Consider the following 17,939-nt stretch of genomic DNA (forward strand, 5'->3'; position numbering starts at 1 on the left):
AGGTGAGACAGAGGCGGGGGTCATCAGACCTCCTCCCCAATCCCCTCCCCACCACTACCTGAGCCTGGGTAAATTCATTAAGCTCACCATGCCTCGTTGGTAATATAGGAGTCGTTTTGTAATATAGGAGTTCTGCTCGGCAGGACTATCGTGAGAAATAGATAAGGAAGGAACAATAAGTGATAGCACACCCCAATGTTACGGTTGAACCACTAGGCCCAGGGAGAAACCACCACGGAAGCGTTAAACCCAGGCAGAAGCCAGGTGTCAGCATCCCTCAGCAGGTGTCTGTCCACGATTAGACGGGGTTGGGTGTGCTTCCCATATAAAGTAGCCGCAGGCCTCTTCCAAGGGTCAGATGATGAAACAGTCCCTTGGTGGACGTTTGTGGAGCACTTCCCAAGAGTCGGGTGTGGTACATGTTGAGGATCGAAGGTTAACGAGACAGGCGAGGTCCCTGCCGTCCCAGAGCTCTTGGCTTCAGAGGGGCAGATGGCATTAGAAGTGCCCAACAGATGCAGAGTGTGGATGGAATGAAAGCAGGCTGGGGGTCCTGAAGAGCCCGGTGTGAATCTCAGGGATGTGTTCATTCATTCTTTCAACCAGTATTGGAGGGCCTGCTCTGTATGTGCCAGGCATTATTCTAGGTGCTGGGGACACAGGGGTGAGCAAGATAGACAGAAAGCCCTTATCCTCTTGGAGGTGACGTTCTACCAGCTCAGAGGCTCACCAGCAAATCTAGGATCTTGGAAAGTCACAAGGTCTCGCTCAGCCTCAGTCTCATGACAGAGTGTTGGGTGTATCAAACAGGGTGATGCCTGTGACCCTCTCGGCCGCATGAAGGCTGTCCCCAGGAACTGGTGGTGTGATGGTGCAATGTGACCCACGGTGGGGCCCGCCATCCCAAACTTGGGGATGGTCTGGCGGGGGACGGGGGGGGGCTTCCTTGGGGAAGTGACTTAGAAGCTGAGCCCTAGGGCAGCAATTATATGGCTGGGACAAAGGTGGAGACCACCCCCAGCTGATCGGACCCTCCTCCGACTCTCTTCTCTGCCCCTGCAGGTCTCCTCCCCATGGATGAGTGGCCCGGTACCTTGGCCAAGACCACAGCCACCTGTGGCCACACAGCAGTCGCAACAGTCCCCCCCACCTCTGCAGATGCCCTTCCCCCTGGGGATCCGGCCCGCACCAGTGCAGAGGAGCTGGTCCCAGGGGGTTCCCAGGCCCACCATGGTCCCTCCTGCCTGTCACAAGCGGCCCATGAGCGCCGGAGGGAAGATGTTCTCCTTTGTGATGGATGGCGTCCACAGGCCTCCCATCATCAAGCAAGGTATTCGCTCGCACTTCCAGTGGTGGTTTTGGGGATGACCTTATAGCCACGCGGGTGGGTCTTGGTTTTTGCTTATTTTTTCCGATTCTGAAAGTAGAACATAGTCAATTATGAAAAACTCGGGGATAAACAGAAAGTAAGAAAACAGTTAAAGATCCTTTGTCACCCTCACCACCCAGCACCCCCTGTTGACTTTCTGGGGCCTGACCCTCCAGACTTTGTGCTCTGCACAAATGCACACATTGGTACCCCCGTGGCGAGCGTGCAGGCGTGGGTGTGTGTGTGTGTGTATCTGAATACATAGCAGGCTGTAAACTTACAACTTTGACTCAGATGTGCAGAAACATGGGCAGCCGAAATGCCCCTCACCCACAACAGCCTTAGGAGCTTTTAAATATTTTATTACCATTTCACAGATGACAGGAGGCTGAGGCTCATTGAGGAAAATTACATCCCAGACGTGACATATTCAATCTAGTCTGATCTAACATTTTTCAGTCTGATTTAAGGCTAGTTATCTCGGTGACTATCATTCACAGCCTGGTCGCTTTGGGGACCAATCTTCACAGTTTCCTTCCCTCACCCTCTTCCCCTGAAGGCTTCATGACATTTGGGGAGGGGACTTCCTATCTGTCACTATCCTCTTGGCCTCTCCGGCAGAGTAGCCAGCTTGACTTGACTTAGTCCTTGGCATGACCCCGGTTTCCTCCATGCCTGTGATGTGAAGATCGCATTCTCTGTCCTCTGGGTCCCCAGGTCTCTCTGTGGCTCCACACCCTTGCCTGGTGTCACTCAAGACCATTCACCTGATCACCTCCCTCAGCCATTCAAATAATAGTTATTGTTGTGAAATATACAAACTGAGGAGTAAATGAAATGCAGTTATATTCACCACTATCATCAGCATTATCATCATCAAATGAACCCTTGTGGACCATCAACATCAAATGAAGTTGAGAAATTACTCAGCCATTTCCCCCTTTCATTTTCATATGAAAATTTTCAAACATACTGCAAAGTAAAAAGAATTTTACAGAGACCCTCCCACCTAATTCCACCATTAACATTTTGCCATACTCTCTACTGCATATCTGTCTATGCATCCCTCTATTCATTCATTAATCCATCTTTCATGCATTTCAAAATAAATTTCACACATCTGTAGCCTTCTTCCTAAATATTTTAGTATATACACCATTAATCAGAATTCAACAGTTTTTGTCTTTTTGATGTAAAATTAACATGCGGTGTATATGTTGTCAATTGCTGCATGACAAATTCTCCCAAAACTTAATGGCCCAAGGGGCTGCCTGGGTGGTTCAATTGGTTAAGCCTCTGATTCTTGATTTCGGCTCAGGTCATGATCTCACAGCCGTGAGATCGAGCCCCATGTTGGGCTCTACGCGGAGCGTGGAGCCTGCTTAAGATTCTCTCCCTCCCATGGGGCGCCTGGGTGGCGCAGTCGGTTAAGCGTCCGACTTCAGCCAGGTCACGATCTCGCGGTCCGCGAGTTCGAGCCCCGCGTCAGGCTCTGGGCTGATGGCTCGGAGCCTGGAGCCTGTTTCCGATTCTGTGTCTCCCTCTCTCTCTGCCCCTCCCCCGTTCATGCTCTGTCTCTCTCTGTCCCAAAAATAAATAAACATAAAAAAAAAAAAAAGATTCTCTCCCTCCCTCTCCCCCTACCCCTCCCCTGCTTGCACACATGCTCTCTCGCTCTCTCTCAAAAAAACAAAAAAAAACAGAAACAAAACACTCTAGTGGCCTAAAGCAAAAGAAAACAAAACAAAAAAACCCAAACTAAAACGAAAACAAAAAACCCAAACATGGGTTTTTTATCTGATACTCTTTTTGTGGGTCAGGAATTTGGGAGCAGCTTAGCAGGGTGACTGTAGCTCAGGGTCTCTCATAAGACTGCAGGTAAGCTGTCAGCCAGGGCTGCAGTCATCTGAAGGTTTGACTGGGGCTGGAGAATCTGCTTCCAGGATGGCGCACTCACATAGCTATTGGCAGGAGGCCCCAGTTCCTCACCACGTGGACCTATCCAGAGAACTGCTGGAATGTCCTCCTGAAATGGCAGTTGGCTCTTCCTGAAAAGGTGGCCCAAGAGAGCAAGATGGAAACCACAACATCTCTTAGGACCAAGCCTCAGAAGCCGCTATGTCATTTTTGCAATACCCTACTGGTTACACAGGTCAGCTCTATCTAGTGTGGATACGACTCCCCATGGGCCTGAATACCAGGAGGTGAGAACTCCTGGCAGCCCTGTCTTGGAGACTGGCTACCACAGTCTGTCCTCTGGTCCTCAATGATTCACCACCTCTCACTTGCACAACTCCCTCACCCTCTCCCAAGCGCCTCCCCCCCCCCCCACCAGGGTCTCATCCCATTCCAGCATCAGTCTAAATTCCAGAAGCTCATCATCTAAATCAAGTCCAGGTACAGGTGGAGCTCACTGGGTGTAGTTCCTTAAGCTCAGGTTCTTACATACCATTCCCAGCAATCTGAAGACTGTGAACTGAAGACATGGGTTGTCTGTCCCTCATGCACCCAACATAGTCTGGTGGGACAGAGTTTATGGACATGCCTTCTTTTCAAAAGGGGAAGAACAAGAAACACACAGGAGTCCTTGGCCCAAAGCAGTTCTGAAATCCAGCCAGGAAAATGTTGGAAGTTCCTTTATTAGGACTTAGACCTATTCTTGCCCAGAAATGACCCTTCATGGCTCTTGCCTCTGCCCTCTGGTTCCTTGGTTCGGCCCTCTGAGTCCTCCTGCCTTTTCCATGAGAGGTATCACATTTGCAGCTGTGCAATTTTATAGTCTGCTACCTGCCTATAGACGCGTGGGGGTCATAGGCTTCTCTTGCTTTTGTGGGTCTCCATCTCCGACAGTCCACACTGGTAGTGTTCCTTCTTGGGGTTCACCCTAGCAGGCAAAAGCCTTCTCGACACAAACCCTCCTCTGCCTTGGGCTTCTGCCGAGAATGGGAGGGACAGCCCTTCTTAGAAGCCCTGTGTTTTGCCCAAATCATTCCCTGACATGCCAGCTTGGATCTCTCTGCTTTCTTGACAAAGGATATTACAGTCTTCCACTCAGCTTCATCTTTGGAGCGTGCTTTCCTGAGAGTGCCCTTGATTTGGTCTTTGCCCAACCCACATCTTACATTTCATTTGCCCTCTGGAGAGGGAGGGAATTTTCAAGTCCTATCAAGTCCCAGCTCCTTGTGGTTCAACAGTCCCCCTGTTGGCCTCTCTCCCCTCCTGCAGTTCATGGTAAGTGCCAGGAAGCGGGCAGGTGGCACCTTCCAGCACTCTGCCTGGGCTCCATCACCCAGTTCATTAGGAACATCTTCTACTTTCCGCATCACCACAGGCAATGTGTTCTAAAACTTCTTATAAGGGATCCTTATCAGAAGAGAGAGAGAGAGAGAGAGACACCAGGGATGCCTGCACATGGAGGAAAGGCCATGTGAAGACACAGAATGAAGGTAGCCATCTACAAGACAAGAAGAGAGGCCTCAGGAGAAACCAACCCTGATGCCACCTTGATCTTGGACTTCAGCCTCCAGACTATGAGAAATATAATTCCACTGTTTAAGCTGCCCAGTATGTGCTATTTTGTTATGGCAGCTGAGCTGATGATTGCAAAGTCCATCCACTATTGGAGAGGACAATCCAAAGATGTGAATACCAGCAGATAAGAACCATTGGCGCCGTCTTGGAGGCTGGCCACCACACAACGAAAAGCACCCAGTCCAAATCCTAAAGACACCCACACGCTGATAATTAAGGCACCCACATGCTGTCCCTGGTGAGGACTGATAATTACCTGATAAGCACCAGGAGAGCCAGATGGCTGTGAAAATATTGAAGCAACTTCTCTCCCATTTGGCAAATAGCCACCGCTTAAAACTTCTTAAAGTGTCTCTGTCCCCCATCCCTGCCATCCCACTGTCCCAGCCATCCCATCCCTCCTTTGGGGTTCTCCCCACTGGGACCTCCAAATGATCCAGCAACTAGAGGGTTTGTTTTGAACTGAGTTAAACCAGTTGGGTCGTACATGGCCCTCGCGGTCTCTCCTTGATAGGTATTAGGAGCCAGTAAAGACATTTGAGACGGGTGACAGGAAACCACTCCAGCACCTCCCTGCCTGGGTGCAAGGAAAGCAAGTCTCAGATAAATTCTACCCCGTGCAGACTTCCAGTAAACATAGCAAAGGGATGTCAAACATCATTCAGCCTATTCTGTAGGTTTGATGAAGTCTGGACTCTGTCCTTTAAGGGCTCCGACCATCACCTAGTAGAAAAGTTCATTCAAGTCCGCCATGACAGGGGCACAGAGGCATCCGGAGTTACTCCCAGAGATGGCATTAGACAGCAGAGATCTAAACCAGGACTGGACACGGGACCCTCCCTGAGTGGGGGCACAAGCAGGGCTCCCCAGTACTTCAGCCGACCGGCAGGCATACCTTCCTGCATTTGCCCTTTGGGAGCCTGTTTCTAACATAAAGCATACAAGGGTAATAGGCCACCCTTTTTACCAACTAAAAACCTATTTCTGGCCTCTGGTTTGCTAATTAGGAAAGCTTCCGGTGTCGCCTGCCTCTGGACTGTGGCCTGTGCAGTGTAATGCTGCCCGGCCACCCCAAGCGTGGGGACTCCTGATTGGGGCGACTGACTGCCCCTAGGCTGAAAAGTAAACAACTTGCACATATATAGCATCAAACAGGGAGTCTGCTGAATATTGAAAAACTAAGCCACAGGCCTTGTGACCATCAGTAATGTGACACAGGGGCCTCCAGAATCCGGCTGGATGTTATACTCAAAGCCTTTGCCGTAGAATTAGTGTGTGTGTGTGTGTGTGTGTGTGTGTGTGTGTGTGTGTATCTCGCTTCTCCTGTATTCCTTTAAAAAAAAAAAAACAAAAACCCAGTTATAGATGTTGGCAGGAAAGGAGAGATCAAGTGAAGAAGGAGAACAAAAGGGAGAATGTTCCAGTCAAGTGCTTTCAGATGTGATAGCCACCAGCCACACGTGGATTGAGCTAACGTGGCTAATGTGACTGAGGAACTATATGTTTAATTTCCACTAATTTAAATTGCAAAACCGACACCTGATTCAGTTTTTGGAAGGTTTTAAGTACGCCTGGAACATCTTGAGTATGCAAATCTGCTTCAACTGCAAGTTTTTGTGAAGCCCAAATACAGATCAAGTCTTCCCATTGAAAATTTAGCTCCCAAGTTAAGATGCACTGGATTTCAAAGACATAGTGCCCCAAAGAAAGAGTGTAAAATGTCTCTATCTTTTTGGTCTTGATTATGTGTTGAAATGATAGTGGGTTTTTTTCTAACGTATGGGGTTAAATCTGTTATCAAAATTAATTTCATCGTTTTACCCTTTTAATGGAATTAATACCAGAAAATTTTAAACTGCCTTATATGTACAGCTCGCATTATTTTTCTATCAGACAGCACTGCACTAGACAGTTAAGTTAGGATCCAACGGCTCAGGGCCCAAGAGGGTGGGGGTGGGGGGAGTGAGCTTTGAACACAAATTTTCTAATCATGAACTTGGTTGGTTGGGGGATGTTGGGGGGCGGAGAACAGGCAGCTGCTGCAACCAGCGAGCGGCGTTCCCTCCCAAGCCCTCCTCTTGCCCCTTATTGTGTTGGGCACGCGCCCCTCCCCCAGCCCTTCGCGGCAGGGCCTCGCGGAATGCGGCAGGGCCTCGCGGAATGCGGCAGGGCCTCGCGGAATTCCGCAGGGAGGAAGCCGGAAGTGCTTGACAGAGACAAGGAGCCGCCATCTTGGTGCTTTGGGCCCTGGGCGCGGAGCCTGCGCCCCCCGCGCGGAAGGCCGACGGAACGTGGGAGGCACGTTCCCGGGAGTGGTGTGAGCCCAGAGCACCCAGCAGGGCCCCCTCCCTGTCCACAGAGCGGCAGGCCCCCACCATGGTGACAGGAAACCAAGTAAGTGGGTGGGGAGCTTGCTTTTCTCGACTATTTCTAGGGAGACCAACTCGTCCCGGTTCGTCTGGGTCTTTCCCGGCCTTGGTGCTGAAAGTCCCGCCGTCCCAGGAAGCCCCGCAGCCCCTGGCCAACCAGGGCAGCTGGTCTCTTTACCGGTTTCATCAGGCAGCTGCTGAACCTCCGTCTTGTGACTCCTCCAATCCAGTCCTTGGCAATCACTTGCCAAGGAGACTCTGTGCGGAACGGCTCCTCGTTGACGGGGTCTGTCACGGTGAACCAGCTCCCAAACTCCTGGTTCACGGCCTCGTCCCCACGTTCGCCACTCCGCAGTGTGCTGGTCCTGGAACCAGACCGGCGGGGTCGGACCCGACTGCCCCTTGGCCGGATGCGTGGCCTCAGTCTCTCTGCACCTGGGCTTCTCAACGGGGGGGGTGCTGAAGCAGCACCTGCCTCACTGCGTTTTTGTGAGCTCTAGCGTTTTCGTAGGGAAAGCACTGGTGCCACAGAAGGCAACAAGCCTGCTATGAGTTCTTGGGTATGAGCGGGCCGGGCCCTGAGCTTTTGTTACTCTGCAACGCCTTCCCGGTCCGTAAGTGCACAACAGAATTGAGACAGGTGCGGGTTCGCACGGGAGCTCGGCCTCCTTCAAGCCCTGTGAGCTTGGGCAGACGATTTCCCTCTCTGTGCCCGTTTACACATCTGTCAGATGGCAGCAGTAAGTTCATCTCCAGGGGCACAGACTGAGACATGGCCCCCAACCTCACGGAACTTACCATTCAGTCGGGGAGACGGACGTTAGCGAGAGGATCACAGAACAACGTCTGTCAAATGGTAACCGCGACAACACCCGACAGCCGAGGTGCCCGGTACCCTGTGAGCTCATAACTACAAGGACCCGGCTTAGTTGGGGGATCGGGAGGGTATCCCCGGAAGGGTAGGCGACCTTTACCCCGAAGTGCAAAGGCGAGGGAACAGCATTCCAGGTGGAAGGTGAGTGCCGAGGCTGGAGTGCAAGGAGTCGGTCGGGGTGGCTGAAGAGTGAGCTCCCAGAGGAGGAACGTGGGGACCCTGTAAAAAGAGCACGGGGAGCGATGGCCGGTGTTACCCCGGGACGGGACGTGACCCAAGGTCCAGCTACACCAGGAGGCGTCTGACTGCGGATAGGTTTGCCTCCTCAGGGAGACCAACTTGGGCACAAGTCAGAAGGCTTTTGCTCCTTCCCTCTCGGAAGAGTTTTGCTTGGCCAATTTGTTTTGTTGCCTATAAGGAACAGATAAGAAATCCAGCCCGCCCCAAGGTAGCACGAGGACATCGCTGGGATCCCAGCCCGTTCTGGTGCAGGAGCCCAGGCCCCTTTCCTTCTGCGCGGCGAGGGATACGGTGGCCGCAGCCGCTCATCCAACGCACAAGGCCATGTGCTCCTCCGGGCCTTTGACTATGTCCACTCGTGCTTCTGGAGTCCACAGACACGTTCAAGACCTGGGTGGGGCAGAAAATCACTGGCCCTGAAATGCATGAATACAAAATGCAGAATCAAAGCGAATGGATGATTAAATAAAATGCCCACAAACGTGACGGTGTGTACTTCCTTCATTGTCAACGTTAACATTCATTAACGTTTCGTGACCTTTGGAAACAATTGGTTCAATTTCTCACCTCACGAGAAGCCAAGAATGTGCGGCGATTGCCCAGAAGTCAGTCAGGTGGAGATTTAAACCACCACTTAAAGCCAAATGATCTCAAAAGCAGAAATCCAGAAGTCTTTTCAAAAGTTTCTACGCTGAAAAAAAATTTAATCGGTGTTCGTGTGAGTGGATTGTGTGCAGAGTGGGACCTCCACACATAATGATGCCAGGACTCCAGAAAGTCATGAAAAACCCTTGTCATATTGGGGGGCGGGGGATAAGGAAAAATCAGGAAAACCTAAACATCTGTAAAATGGATCCTGGTTAAATAAATATGTTTGGCACACTTGTATAATGGACTACAATGCCACCCTTAAAAAGAACAGAGTATAGGAGTGCCTGAGTGGCTCAGGCAGTTGAGCATCTCACTTTGGCTCGGGTCACGATCTCATGGGTTGTGAGTTCAAGCCCCAACTCGGGCTGGCTGTTGTCAGTGGGAGCCAGCTTCGGGTCTGCTGTCCCCCCCCCCCCCCTCTCTGCGCCTCCCTTGCTGGCACTCACTCTCTCTCTCTCTCTCTCTCTCTCTCTCTCAAAAAAAAAAATAAACATTTAAAAATATAATTTAAAAAACACAGTATAAGGGAATTAAAAGGCACAAACTCCTAGTTCTATTAAAAAAAAGAAAAAGGAATGTGTCATAGCTATAGATAGTGACGTGGGAAGATGTTTTCGTTCATTGTAAGGTGAAAAAATGAGCCAGATAAAAATCTCTGCAGTAGAAACCCATTCTTTTAAAGACATAATTGCAATAAAAAATAGCTGACATTTAGTGCTGAATGTTAAGGTAATGCTCCGGGGTAGGAAACTTTCTCTGTAAAGAGAAACTTTTTCTGTTAATATTTGAGACTTTGTGGGCTCTATGGTTTCTGTCACAGCTACTCCACTCTATAAGTGAATGACCGTAGCTGTTGTTTCAATAAAACTTTATTTACAAAAACAGCTGGGCGGCCAGGTTGTCCCTAGGTCCGCGGTTTGCCAGCCCCTGCGGTACATCATTACTTCATTGAATCCTCAAAGTGCTCTTTATAACAGAGACTAACATGTAAGTGATATAACCAAGGCTTGGCGAGAATAAATGGCCTGCCCAAGGTCATCAGCTCTTACGTGGCTTAGCAGAAAGCCTAGGAAGAGACACACCAAAGCCAACTGGCCTGGTTAACACCGCGACCTGGGATGAGGCAGCTCTTTCCCTTTCTCATACTCCTGTCATGCGTGTTTGCCATTGCTCAGTGAGCGTATACATCGCTTTGTAATTTTCTAGTAACGGGGGAAAAGACTATGAGGTTAGTCTGAAAGTAGCCTTCCAGACCTTAGGGACCCTCACCGTGTTAAGGTAACGCTCTCTGTTGATCTTGTGTGTTAGTGTGGACCAACGCTGTGGAACTGTCAGAACCGTCAGCGGCCGAAGGGATTCCTGAGGCAGGACCTTCCGGGGAGATTTATGCGGACCAGGACTCAGACCAGCAGGATAAGGTGAGGGGTCCTGTGCACCTGACGTTCAGCTAGCTCATGAATCTTCACCGTCTTCGAAAGAGATTGTACCCCCCTCACTTTACGGATGGGGGAGCTGAAGCTCAGAGAGGTTCAGTCACTTGCCCAAGGTCACGCCGTGTGAGGGGCAGAGCTGGCATTCGACCCTAGGTCGGGTTAACTTGGAAGCTGGTACTCCTGACTCCCACACGGTAGCTGCTTGGTCAGCCACAGGTGGTGGGACACAGGTGGGGAGCACACATCTCCTGGCAGGAAGGTGTGAGCACTGATGCCGAGGCCTGGGCAAAGACGGGTTGGTTGAAGAACCAGAGAGGTTTAGAATGAAATGGGAATGGGGGCCAGAACCGGTGAATTCAAGCCACCCTGGGAAGGAGCCAGGTTGATGTCTCCCTGCATAGACATAACCCTGAAATTATCCTGAAAGAGGCAGGCCTGCATTATCTTGCTTTCCAGGGCCTGAGCCTGCAGCAATTTTCCAAGTTTGTGAGGAGCAGAACCACTTGGGGTCCTGGTTAGGCATGGGAATCTGTGACGTCAAGTGGCAGGTGTCTGGGGACCAGACTTTGGAAGCGTTGCAGAGAGGCAAGAAGCCAGGCTCAGGTGCTGTCACCAGTTGTCTATTGCTGTGTACGAGCCACAACAAAACTTAGTGGCTTGAAACAGTAATGTATTGGGCTCCTTGGCTGGTCTCCCTGAGACCCTTGATCTCAGGGTCGTGAGTTCAAGCGCCATGTTGGGTGTGGAGCCTACTCAAACCGCCACCCCCCACACACACACACGCACACACACACCAGAAAAACCCAGCAGTTTATTACTTCCCAGCATCTACAGGTTGACCTTGAATGTTCTTCGGCTGGTGTCCCCTGGCTTCGCTCATGCAACTGTAGTCAGCCAGCCCTTGGCCCAGCCAGTGGTCCAGGATGGCCTCTTCTCCACGTCCGGGACCTCAGCCAGCACGCCTGGCATTGCTGGGCATCTCTCTGCACATGGTTTAGTATCCGGGGCTCCTTTACAGCACGGCAGCCCCGGGCTTCCCGGAGGGCCAGAACAGAAGCTCTACGGCCTTTTAAGAACTTGCCTGAAGATTGCTCTCCATCTTTTCGGCCACATTCCCTTGGTCAAAGCAAGACATGGGACCTGCCCACATTCGGGGTAGTAGATTCTGCTGCTTGCTGTAGCCGGTCTTCAGTTCATCCCAGTTTTACGCTGGAAATATTATGCAACCAGATTTATAATTTTTTCTATTTATAAGCCATTTACGCCCTGACTTCCCAGAACTCCTTCAAATGAAAGTGCCAATAAACAAATCAGCTGAAGCAACCAAAACAAAACAAAAAGCATTTATTGGCTCATCTTCTTGAAAACTTAAAAGCCTACTAGTTTCAGGCATGGCTAGATGTACGGGAGCTTAAGTAAGATCACCAGAACATTCCCTACTACCGATCCCTCCCTTCTGTTTCCCTCGGAGTTTGGCTTTCTAACGGCACGCTGGCTTCATGTGTTGGAAAAGACCAACTCAGGCAAACAAGCCTCTAAGTTTAAAGCTCGTGATCCAAAAGGAGGCAAGATGCTCTCCCTCGGTATCAGAGGCGCCAAGTCCCTGAAAAAGCCCTGATTGGCCAGCTTGGGTCACGTGCACATGGGAGGCGGGACAGGAAGGAGCAGGGCACATGATTGACGGCCCTACCAAGACCACAGGGAAGGGGGCGTGTTTTCGCAAGGAAGGGGAGGGGGCGGTTCTCACGGGGGCGGGGGGAGGGGGGTCTTGTTCCCAAAGAAAGGCAGAGGCCGCAGAGACACCACACCCTGCAGGCTTCTTGGTGCTCCAGAGCCCAGCACAGGGTCTGGCGCGTAGTAGCTGCTCAATAAATGTTTGTTGCATAAACGATAAGCGCCCGGCTGACCTTAATTGGGTGGAACAGACGCGGCTGCCCAGGTGTTTCATGCCACCCCTTGAAACTTTGCCCCAGGCATTTGCAGGGATCCAGAGAAAGGCCCTTGGCAGCAACTGGCAATGTCAGAGAGGCTTCCTCAAGTCGGAAACCCTGTCCTTCCTTGGGCCAGGGAGCTGGCAGGGCGTGAGGCTGACTGGGTAGCTAGCTCCCCAGGAAATGAGCTGGCCTACAAAAAAGCCACTTCCCCTCTTCCGACCAATGGGAAATCGCGGGAAGAGCAGGGACTATTGAAAAGCAGAAATTCTGCAGCTCCATTTGCAAATACACCCGAGGACTTGTTTTTCAGATTTTCTGACGCTGTCTTGATGACTTCTGGTGAGAAGTTTGGGGCTTATTTTCTTTTCCTTTGGGGGAAAAGCCTAACACATTCTTTGGCTGCAGAGTCTTCTCTTTCGGAGACGTGGAGAACTGGGGCAATTACACCTGGGGGTAAAGTCAGCTGGCAGTTGTTTCCCCCCCACCCCCCGACCCCAAGTTTACACGAGCCCACACAGATAAATCACCACTCCTGTCTCCTTTACTTTACAGGCTCGGTTACCTGGAGTACATTTTTCCATGAATAACGCAAAGAGGCAGGATGTACCAGAAGGGAGGAGAAGAGAAAGAAATGTTTCAGAACGTATTCAATTTTTTAAGTTAAAAAATAGCCCTCATTATAGGCAGCGTGTGGTCAAATAGAATGTCATTTTCCTAACGACCTTTCCTAGGTCCCCACCGTGCTAGGCTGAATATTGTAAACAAAAATATTAGAACTAAACTCCCTAGCAACAAAAGCTCCCATGTGGGGTGCTGGTTCTCAACACAAAAGTATAATTGTATGAGAAAGGAAATTTTCAGTGCCTGTGAGGTATAAACATCTATTACAGGAGTGTGTATACAGGTGTATCATTTTCACCAAACTCTTGTCTCTGTGAGGTTTTCCACGTTATGAGGATGACTTTGAAAGTCTGCTTTTTCCCTCCCCGCCTGTCCTCACCTTCCCAAAAGAATTACGCCGCGTTTTTCCTACATTTTTTTTTTAATTTTTTTTTTCAACGTTTATTTATTTTTGGGACAGAGAGAGACAGAGCATGAACGGGGGAGGGGCAGAGAGAGGGAGACACAGAATCGGAAACAGGCTCCAGGCTCTGAGCCATCAGCCCAGAGCCTGACGCGGGGCTCGAACTCACGGACCGCGAGATCGTGACCTGGCTGAAGTCGGACGCTTAACCGACTGCGCCACCCAGGCGCCCCTCCTACATTTTTTTTTTTTTTAAATGGGCTCAGCCTTGCACCCGGACCCACACCTAGTAAACTCCCCATCTGGCCTCCACCCAGGATGAAATCATTCTGCTGCTGGGGAAAGAAATCAGCCGTCTCTCGGATTTTGAACTTGAATCCAAATACAAAGACGTCGTGATAGCGAACCTGCAGAACCAAGTGGCCAACCTGAGTCGGAGGCTGTCGGAGAAAACCTCCTCCAGGCAGAAGGAGAGGGGCACCTCACAGAACTTCCAGGTTTTGGATGAAGACATCGATGCGAAACAGAGAGAGATCGAGAGCTTGAAAAGCCAGGTAGGACTCAGTGACAAGTTGGTGAAGGCCTTAGAGTCGGGACACAGGGCGACAGCTCCTGGGTAGAGCCGGGGAGCACGAGGGGAGCCACGCGGATAGACACGAAAGGGGTGGTCCCCGTAGCGTGGTGGCTATGAGCACAAATCCCAGGAATCGGGGGCCCGGCGCACATAGCCCAGTAGAACCGTGCTAACTTTGTTAAGCGCCTGTAGCGTGCAGGCACCCGGCACAAGTGCCGTAGGTCCGTTGGCTTATTTAAATCGCACCGTCTCTGACATGTACCATTCTACAGAGGAGGAGACTGAGGCCGGCTCAGAGACCACGGGGAGCTTGTTCCGTTTGCCCAGTAAGTTAGGAGCAGCGGGTGTGTGCCGAATGCAGGTCCGCCCCTTCGGAGACCTCACGCTTTCACTGAGCTTCCTGTTTCTACCCAGATCTTTTGCTTCAGTGACTGGCCCTCACATCCACCCAGCCCCAGCCAGAAAGAGCTGTGGGCAGTCAGCTAGAGAGGAGGAGGAGGAGGAGGAGGAGGAGGAGGAGGAGGAATCCCCAGCCTTCCAAACACCGAAGTCTTCGCCCAACCCCGAAGGCACTTGCTGGCTCACTTGCAGGCAATGCCATCAGACAAAAATTCTCCACCCGGAATTTCGCACTGTCCAGGATAGTCACATTCTTTTCTCTTGAGACAAGCTAGATTCCCCCCGCACCCCCCCCCCCAGATTTCTTCAAGTACTTTAAAATTGGCCATTGACCTGGTACATAAATTATGTGTCAACAAAGTTGGTTTAAATTAAAAAAAAATTGGCCACTGATGAATTGTGGTCTCAGTGCCTAATGTTGCCTAGAACTAGTCATGCCTGGGGCCTCTTTTCTCTGCTTGCCTGTTCACGGCCTTTCCCTCTGTGACCAATTCAAGGTGCGTGGCCTCGATCCTAGAAACGGTGCCCTAGAAAAGGACTGAGGTCGTGCGTGGTGAACCTAGGAGATCCTACCAGGAGACTATAAGCTCCGTGAGGGCAGAGAGTGGACCCAGTTACCTTCTAAGGCTCTGTTAGGACCCCGTCTGTTCATTCATTCACTCATTCCATCAATCATCCACCCGTCCATTCAGTCACATAAGATTTGTTGGGTGACTGCCGTGTGCCCTGCCCTCTTCTGGGCTCTGGGAATTTGGCAGAGAACGAGGCAGGTATGACCTTTGCCTTCCCTTGGTTGTGTTCCCAAGAGGGATCCTAAATAAATACATACATACATAAATACATAAATAAATAAATCTATTTAAATTTATTTAAGTGAACAAATGACTCCTCAGACGTGTTTTAGGAAAACCAACAAAAGCAGCAGATTCTATAGGATTTCCTACTTGACGGCCACCTTCACGGGTAGCCGACTCCTGAATGAGCATCTTTTCTTTGCTTAATCTAAACCCAATTTTGCTGTCGGACAGAGTAATTTCCCTTTCAGTTATTCTCCCATTTCAGAGATTTCCTGAGTGCAGGTGGCATGTCTTGCCCAGATCCGTGGACAAGGGGTGAATTAATTCCCATACAATTTTTTCTTTTTTAGTCAAATATATTTGACAGATAACATCACGTAATCCTCTCCTATCTCTGAGTGTGTTCAAAGTGGCTAGTGAGATCTGGAAACAAGTTTCTCACGAAGAAAGCGTCCAGAAAGAATTACACCAACCCATCGTTCTGTTGCCTCCCCGCCCCCCACCCCTTGATCTTTACTGGTAACCGAAAGAGAATATTTTGTAACAAGGCGTATCTGAACTGGAGCCTTCGGTGGGTTTGAACCCGAATCAAGTTCTGTCGGTTCACGTTGTAGTTTCTTAAATGTTCTACCACCTGCAGAACATTCAGCCAGAAGTAGAAGCTGCATGGGCAGGTCGGTTTATTGTTCGGATTTCTAGGTGCTCCCTGGTCCCCCCAAAAGTGGGTGCATCATGACCTGCTCTGAAAGGTCTCCCATCCACTGCTGTATCACTAGAAAGTACTTGCCTCTGCGTGCCCTTGAACGCCTGTGCTCATTAGCAGGCAAATTACTCTCTCGAAGCTATCCTCCTAACACTATTAGCTTTCTTATGACTCACTGCCCATCTTATTACACAGGAGAGCAGACATGAAACTTCTTGGGCTGTGTGCCCGTTACAGACAATATGGGTACTCATTTCGGTAGGGAAAGAAACAAAGACGTTTGGAGCCTGGAGTTTTCTCGAAATCTGAACTCCTAAAAACTCTGATGCGTAGTTTGAATTCCATTATATCTGTCGGAAGCAGAAGCACTGGCATCTTTGGGCAGGAGGGCATGTGGTTTCCCCATCCCTTCTGGAAGTTTGTCTCTTTGTGCTGTGCCTCTGGTGTCACGCAAATAAGAGCATGGAAAAACACTCTTAAAAATTATTCCAGGGGCGCCTAGGTGGCGCAGCCGGTTAAGCATCCGACTTCAGCCAGGTCACAATCTCGCGGTCCGTGAGTTCGAGCCCCGCGTCGGGCTCTGGGCTGATGGCTCAGAGCCTGGAGCCTGCTTCCGATTCTGTGTCTCCCTCTCTCTCTGCCCCTCCCCCGTTCATGCTCTGTCTCTCTCTGTCCCAAAAATAAATAAACGGTAAAACAAAAAAATTAAAAAAAAATTATTCCAAGTACCTTTTATGGGAAAGTTACACCGCCCCCCCCCCCCCCACCGAGAACAGTACAAGGTGAAAGAAATGTTTTCACTCAGAGTTTCAAAAGCACAAACATGCAAAAGTATAGCCTTGGAGAGCGTGGGGGACAGTCATCTGTGTCCCCACCACCTTCTAGCGAATGCCCCCTCTCCAGTGGAGATACCCCCGGGGAAAAAGAAAGTGTAACTGCCCCAATTGTCATAGAACCTGAATAATGAGGGTTCATGAAATGAGCCAGAAAACTCGTGAAGCCTTGATGCTTCTGTTAATTTTACCAATCATAATGCCAAGTCTCAGGGACAGAAACCCAGAACGAGGACTATGAGCGCCACCTGGTGGCAAGGCCCCTGCGCCCTCACTTGCATTACCTGAGTGCGTCCCCCCCCCACCATCATTTTTTACGCTTCACCTACAGCAGGATAAGCGTGTTAACAGGAATCACGGCACTTCTGCCTAACGGTCACACTGGTGTTGAAGTGAGCCCCGGCAGGGCTTACGAATGCCCGTGAAAATACTGCCAACCTACCTTCCCCCCGCCCCCGACAGACTTGAGAAGCCGCAGGTAAAACACACCTGGTGAGGTCAGAGGGTAGTCACGGCTCCTCCCCGTATGCCGTGTGCCAGGCGTGATCCGAGCACTTGTCCGTGCCCTAACTTACGAAAATCCCTTTAACCATCCTGTGCGGTTGGGACCACCATCACCCCACGTACAGAGTGAATCGGTGAGACAGAATCCGGTGTCCTCCCTGGATTCGTCAGCCTGTAAGTGCCGGAAACAGAAGCGGAGGGCTCCCGGGTCCACGCTGTGCTCTATGCTGGTTCCTGGAGCCATCCAGCAAGGTGGAAAGAGCTAGAACTGGGCACCTAGACACTAGTTGAATCGTAACTCCTCTCCTGCCTAGCCACGTGATCCCGAGCAGGTGACCTCGTCTCTGCGAAACTCTGTCTGCTCAATGGGGGAAATGGGAGAATTGACGGGAACCTCGGCCTTCTGCGGCGCTGTGAGGAGCTGTCGACGTGTCATCTGTGAAAAGGCTTTGTGAGCTCCGAGCGTCCCACGAGACACGAGCTACTGTTGTTATCTTTTGAGTGAATTACTTTCGTAACCTGCTTCCCTTTCACGAACTTTGCTCTGCCATCCAGTCAGCGCCGGACGATCTGGAACCGACACTTGGTCTGTTTATGGCTGAGAGTCCAAAGGTGGTCGGGAGGCGTCTGAGGGATCAGGTATCCCCGGTGACAGCTGCTCCTGAGCCACTTTCTGGGCGCAAAGATAAGGTTCATGGTTTCAT

At 50.6% G+C, this 17,939-nt stretch overlaps 1 protein-coding gene across 4 annotated transcripts in view; it reads left to right on the forward strand.

Annotated features, from left to right (window-relative positions):
* The window catches only part of FHAD1 (forkhead associated phosphopeptide binding domain 1), a 119,232-nt gene that overhangs the window by 27,423 nt on the left and 73,870 nt on the right, over positions 1-17,939 (forward strand). For 3 of the 4 annotated variants that reach the window (XM_086715749.1, XM_086715750.1, XM_086715751.1), the window contains exons 4-6: positions 1,063-1,330; positions 10,343-10,452; positions 13,743-13,979. In XM_086715749.1, the coding sequence (XP_086571875.1) occupies positions 1,063-1,330; positions 10,343-10,452; positions 13,743-13,979 (615 nt within the window). Of the gene's footprint in view, positions 1-1,062; positions 1,331-7,166; positions 7,295-10,342; positions 10,453-13,742; positions 13,980-17,939 lie in introns of those variants that run through there. The other variant, XM_086715752.1, reaches the window with a different exon arrangement.

Source organism: Puma concolor, chromosome C1 (genome assembly GCF_028749965.1).
Source record: "Puma concolor isolate L17-30 chromosome C1, mPumCon1.1.hap2, whole genome shotgun sequence".
NCBI lineage: Eukaryota > Metazoa > Chordata > Mammalia > Carnivora > Felidae > Puma > Puma concolor.